Raw genomic sequence first — 6,840 nt, 5'->3', positions numbered from 1 at the left:
TGATAAAACTAAACAGCAAATTGATGATCACACGAAATTATATAATTAAACATGAGTTTTAACACCAATATACACACACACCCACATACAGATACACACACACACACATACACATTATGCTTCCTTTTAAATGAAACATTTTATATATCTACATACATATATATTTAATTTCACAAATTTAATTTAACAAGTAAACAAAAAAAAAAAAAACAACAATTCGTTGTACATGTACACAAATAAATTGCAAAAAAAAAAAAAAAATTACAATACATTTATTATTTATTCAAGGTTATGTTCAATTGGGTTTATATTCAGTTCCAAATTTTGGAACTGCATACATGAATATTTGATTTATTTTTATTTTGTTTAAGTTAGCAAACCGTAAACGACAGTGGAAGGTTATTTCGTATTATATTAAAAATGCAGGGAACAATTGAAAATTGTAAACAAAAAAAAAAAAAACGAAAGTTAATTGAGGGAATACCACGAAATTGTTTAAACTAAACCCACATGATGAACGATATGTAAATGTAAAAATTATAAACAAAACCCATTTGTACATGAGGCAAATAAGTTTAATATCATTTAAAAAAAAAAACGAATACACTACGTTTCTATTATGAGATTTTCCAACAGAAGTGTGAACGTGAAGTATAAATTTTTGTAATTCTCGTATAAGCGTAGTTAACAAAACAAATAAAAGCAAGAAAAGAAAACCCAGTAAAGAAGCAGACAGGACACATACATACATGCATACATACATACAAACATATTAAAACATATATTTATGTAGTTGTTTAGCCGTGTTAGTTTTTTGGTGTTTTTTAAATTGGTGATTTTGTGTGTGTATAGGAGTCGAATATAAATATATATATATATATACATATTGTACGATTATTAACTAATATATAAAGGATATGTATGTGTAGTAAAAAGCGAATGGCAATTTTTAATACGAAATTTCAATTGGATTTCAATTGTGTTGCAATATTTCAACAACAACAAGTAGAAATATTTATTTGTTTGTTACACCAACACACATACACACACACACTTAGAAACATGCAGAGAAGAAAACATCATACACACTTATTAACAATAAGCTCGGAATAGCATTAATAATAATGTTTCCTAATTAAAAACACAGTAATCTAATAGATATTTATATATACAAACATACCATATATACACACATACATATAAAAAAAAAAAAAAAAAAAAATTGAAACGCTTGACAGCCCAATTTAAATAGCAGCCGCAGCAGCATCAACAGAAGCAACAACAACAACAACAGCAAAAAATAACAGTAACAATACTATATAGAAACAATAATGTACTATAAAATCAGATACAATATACCACTATATATACCTAATGAGAAGAAAGCAAATGGAAATATATATATATATGCCTATACAAGAGTAAACATTGGATTATAAAATTGCAAAAACAAAACATAAAGTATAACATTAAACAATAATATAAACTAAAAAAAAAAAACCAACAACAACGTATATAGAATATATTGTAAAAGTTATGAATAAATGAAAGTGTAATTAAAATTGATAAAGTAGTAAGCACACTAAACAAAACGAATAAAACTGAAAAAGCAAAACAAAAAAAAAAAATAACAAAAAAAAAAAAAACAGCAGCATAAGCATACAAAATTAATTTTATTAAAGCTTTAACTTTTCAAAATCAAGTAACAATAGGTTCGACTTAAGGATCTTAAAAAGTTTATCAAACACGGAAATCGCCAAAATGGACTAGTTCATTAAAAGGAAGTTAAATTAACCATTGACTTGCCCCCTTAAAATATGCAATAAGAAACATTCGTATCAATTTTTAGATTGTTTCAATTTTCGAAAATGATGAATGAGGTTCCTAAACTATGACCATCTAAGGTAAGTATCTTATGGGAATTTGTAATTTGGTCTCAAAAACAAGAATTCTTTCTTCTTTTGCAATATAATAGAACCTAAAAATATTCAGAGAACTTTAGGAAATGTTGACTATTTTGACAATTTAAAAGATATTCTAGTGAAGAAAACTCCAATTTGTTTTATAGAGAAGAAAATCTTTAAAATACTTCAAATTCCTAGCTCTAATTATTCAGTTAACTTAAAAATTTAGTGAGAATATTCTTCATCGTATTACAATCAACTCAATATTCAATTTTTTATTTTTAAAGAAAAGGTAAGCTTCATCGGACATACATATGTTCTAATCCAAAAGTTTACCCTTTTTTTTAATGAACATGATTAAGAATCTTTAAGTTATGTTTAAGTATTGCCTTTAAAAAAAATTGTGGTATTCCTAAAAATTTCTTGTGAATAGTTTTTCAGAGTTTTTAAAAGATAATCTAAAGGTTATATTCAGCTAGAATATTTTGGAAGCGACAGAAGTGGGGGAAGAGGGAAATCATCTGTCTCCTCATTTAATGAGAAACCAACCACCAAATCTACATTCGTTTAAACGAAATATATTTAGTCTGTTATAACTTTAATACTTGCACATTGTTATATTCCTTTTAATGCATTGCATGCAAAATTTACATCTGGAGCCCAAATAATAACTTAAGAGTCGTCATCTGAAATATCATCTTCATTTTCTTCTGGAATGGTTGGTAATCTGCCTTGGAAAAGACCATAATTTGGACCGAATCGATTTGAGCCACGCATCTGTTCCATGTGACGTGTAGTGCCAACAGCATTAACTGGGGCATGGGTCCACAATCCACGTAGAGCCAACACTGCCACATCCAGCTCCCAGAACCGATCAACCAATTTCAATAGTCGAACTCTAATCATTTCCAAATTTTTCGTTGTTTCCTCAATACTCATTGGCATTGATTCAACTAATGGCGTCCCTGTTCCATCGCCAGCGCAATTAGATGATTTTTCATCGGTTTTTTGTAGCTTCAAAGGTTTCATTTCGAAAATTTTAGTTTAGCCAAATTTTGTTATTCCTAAATTTAATGATTTACGTTCGAAGCTCAAAATATTAATAAATGAAGTTTCCCGAAAATGTATGAGGGAAAAGTCAATTTGGCATTAACAATTCAAAAAGGTTACTAGATGTCTGATTATTATTATGATATTTTTTGCTAAAATTTGGAAAAAAATTATGTTCTCCAAAATTTTAATGCAGACCAAAAGACATTATTCTAACTTAAAAATAATGACATAAGTTTTTCAAATATTCAATAAAAAAAAAAAATTAATTAGATATTAAAGTTGGTTTGAAAATTTTGTTGTTCTTTTGGTAAGTTAAAATAAGCAATGAAACAACCTTTCAGTGATCCCAATTTCTTGACATTTCCTAACCCGAGGCTCAATTCTGATTTTTTCGAGTGCCAATTAATGGCATCAACTGTAATTATGATTTTAGTTTGTTTTTTTTTTTTCTTGTCTATTCCGGCTTGGCTTCGTTTTATGACACTAAAATGTAGTGAGTAAATTATACTAAAGTAGAATTTTAGTGAACTGCAAAAGAAAGTACATAAAGTTGTTGTTGTTTATCAAAACGGAATGAAGCTATATAGATCTTTATACATTGGAGACATAAATTTATGGCCACCACTGTACCATCAAATTTCGCTCTCAGTTAACAAAGTCACAATTCACAGCAGGTCACGGTGTTTCAGGATTCTGACCATCACTAAGGACTGGAAAATGGAAGCTAGGTAGATACATACATATGTATGTTAGTGTGTAGTAGGTAGTCATTGGAATAGTGCGCCCAATATGGCTGGAAAACCACCCCTAAAGACCTTCACAGGGCGGCGACGACGGATAGGTAAGTTGCGATCATCTGGCGGTTTGTAAACTGAAATTTTGTATTTAGTATTGAAAATGAACTAAAACTGTAAGGAATGACAACCGAAACAGGTAAAAAATGTCTTTATAAAAATATTCGCAAGAAAATTCGCTAAAAATATTTATATTGATTTTCAGATACAAAACCCAACAATTCTACAGCATCTCTGATGCAATTAAATGACGATGTCTTGGCCTTGATAGTGAGATATTTGAATGTCTATCAACAATTTCAGTTGGCCCAGTTGCATAGTCGCCTGTCGAGCATTGTCCAAATGCTTTGGAGAACTCGCATACGGAATGTCGGCTTGGAGGATGAAATGTTTCGACGATCTGCAACATCGTCTAAAGAGTTTCTGGAATTCATTTTAGCTCTAGGACCATATATGCAAGGATTAAGCTGCCATGGAATGGATGTAAGGCGTTTACGTTATCTGAGTAATCAGACTCTAAGTGGTATAACTAGTTTCGAATGGATGGCAGAGACTCAACGACGTGGACGAATTCGCTTTGTGGATGAAGATGTTCGACTATTGCGTCGTGTATTTCCCTCGTTGAGGAAACTGAAACTAAGAGGATGTCAGATTACGGGCAAATATCTATGTGATTTGGAGCTACTCAATGAACTCTCCTTGGATGATTGCCAATTTTTGGAATCGCAATATTTTCCAGATATATTTCGGCAATTACAACTACGTAAATTTGATATTATGGAAGACTGTGATGAGGTCAACTGCTGTGATTTGGTCGACTTACAGTTGTGTCCCACTCTGGAGCACATCAAGATTGCAGACTATCATCTATGCATGGAATCTGACTTTACCCAACAGTTGCTGCAATTGCCCAGGCTACATAAACTATCCATATACTCGAGAAACTTTGTATTCGATGTCTTATCGCGCATAGCGCGTCCCAATAATCTTTCACCTGGTGGCGAGTTAAGGGGCATCATAGGAGGTCGTCAACAAGAAATTGAGGGATTCCGTTTTAGTGGTTTACTCCACGACTATGGACGTTTCTTTCGCGAGTTGAGTAATCTACGTCAGCTTCAAAGATTGGAGCTACATGGTCTATTGGAGGAGGGACAAGATCAATTGCAATGTCTAGAAGATCAAGCCTTGGTGCAACTATCCACCAAGCTGCCAGCCTTAACCGAACTGCATTTATGTGGCTATCAACTGGAGAGTCCGGCAGGCATACTCGAATTCATCATCCATTGTCGTCAATTGAAAATTTTGAATATTACACGTTCCAAATGCCTGGGTGATGCCTTGGTCTGGCGTTCCTTGGGCATATTAACCAAACAGAAATGGCGTCACGAGCCCATGCGATTATGGATCGGCGATAGTGACATTAATCCTGAAATTATTCACTCATCGCGCTATTTGGACAATGAACGTCTGCTGAGGATCGAAACGAAGCGACTAAGTCACAATGAGGACTATATGAATGGAGTTCTAAAGTTTTGCTTTGTAAGATGATCATGTGTGTGTGTGTGTGTGTGTGTGTGAGTGTTTCTATGTGCCTGAACCATAAATCAATTTGTGGACAATATAAATACAGATAACGAATCAATAGATTAAAGACTTGAACTCTTTTCCATTGTACTTGAAATACCCTGTGTGGGTAATAGAAAGTTTTAAACTGAGATTACAACAATAAAAGAAATTGATAAGCAGCAATCCAATCAATTAGTTCTGGTTTCTATTAGTTGTTAACCCTTTGTTATACAACTTGGTTTGATAGGACATTTTAATACCTGAACAATGCAGGTTTTTAAAATGAAATTTTCTATTAAATTTATTTTTGGGTATTAGAGTAAAATATGAGTAAATTAAATTTCCCTTTGAATGAGAAATTTTTGATTCAACTAAAATAAAAAATTAAATCGTTTTGTTTTTAGATAAAAAATCTTCCATCTCTTTCGCAAAAAAGGGTTACAAAGTTTTTGGAGAGTGCATTCAATATTCGTTGCCTTTTGCTTCCTCCACCTATCTGACCCTTTCCCTGCCATAGTGCAAGTTGATAGTCTGTCAGAAATTTCTTTGTGCTGTCGATTAGATTTTGGCCTTTGGTCTCATTAGGGTTTATTTAATGTCATAAAATATGTATATTTCTAATTTATTTTTTTAATCGCAACTAAAGGTGCTCTCAAAATGTGTTCTAATCGAATCCCAATCCCGAAAATCAATCAAATGATGAATTAATCAATTGAATTACTTGGAATTAATTTGGGATCACATACATACATACATAAATAATTCAAATATATTCTAAACAAAGTCAAAAAACAGGGTTGTCAATCAGATTATATAATTAAATCTTGATTGTGAATTCTGTTTCCTAAGCTACGCCCATGCCGTTTCATCCCATGTGAGTCCCTGGACAACGCTAAATGCATTGCCAATGCCGCCTTCGATGTTTTTATCTCATTCATACATCAAAATCGCTCCCCATATTGGGAACAAGTGTTTTTGAGAAACGCCGGATTCATGTTTGGTGGGGGGGAACCTTATCAGACTACCACTGATTGACATAGTAAATAATATTATATATATACACACAATAATAATTTGAGAAGTTTCTGTTCATATTGGATGGCGATCGGGTTAGAGTTTAGGTGATAAGTTGCCTCATTTAAGAATCAACAAAAACAAAAAAAAAAAAAAACGAAAAAATAAACAAAATATAAACATTTTGCCTGAAAGTAAGTACGATGCACTCATTTGATGAACAGAGGAGAAGTGCAGGGAAGAACACTAACTCCCGGCAGCACAAAATCGTTAAAGATAACCCTAGCCTAGAGAAAGATTATGGAGCTGTTGAACTGACAACGATGAACGGGCAACATTTAAACTATAAGTACTGCATTGGGGCCTAAGTGCAATAAACATAAATTTAATTGTACACTGAGAGAAATCAGTAAATTTGTAATTGGTTAACTCTTTGAAGTTCTTAAATCAAATTTGGCTTAATACAGTTTTTCATGTTTTTATATGCATAAATAAAAAGTCAACAGCCC

General features: G+C 32.2%; 1 protein-coding gene across 1 annotated transcript; it reads left to right on the top strand.

Moving 5' to 3' along the window:
- The first annotated feature begins 3,759 nt into the window (after nucleotides 1-3,759).
- Nucleotides 3,760-5,299, top strand: LOC137581479 (uncharacterized). The gene is made up of 2 exons (XM_068295730.1): nucleotides 3,760-3,890; nucleotides 3,957-5,299. The coding sequence occupies exons 1-2, from the start codon at nucleotides 3,875-3,877 to the stop codon at nucleotides 5,297-5,299; spliced, it is 1,359 nt and encodes a 452-aa protein (XP_068151831.1). The 5' UTR covers nucleotides 3,760-3,874.
- Nucleotides 5,300-6,840: the final 1,541 nt, after the last annotated feature.

The sequence above is a fragment of the Drosophila tropicalis genome, unplaced genomic scaffold, assembly GCF_018151085.1.
Source record: "Drosophila tropicalis isolate 14030-0801.00 unplaced genomic scaffold, ASM1815108v1 contig_845, whole genome shotgun sequence".
Lineage (NCBI taxonomy): Eukaryota > Metazoa > Arthropoda > Insecta > Diptera > Drosophilidae > Drosophila > Drosophila tropicalis.
This window is presented reverse-complemented; position numbering and strand designations above follow the sequence as displayed.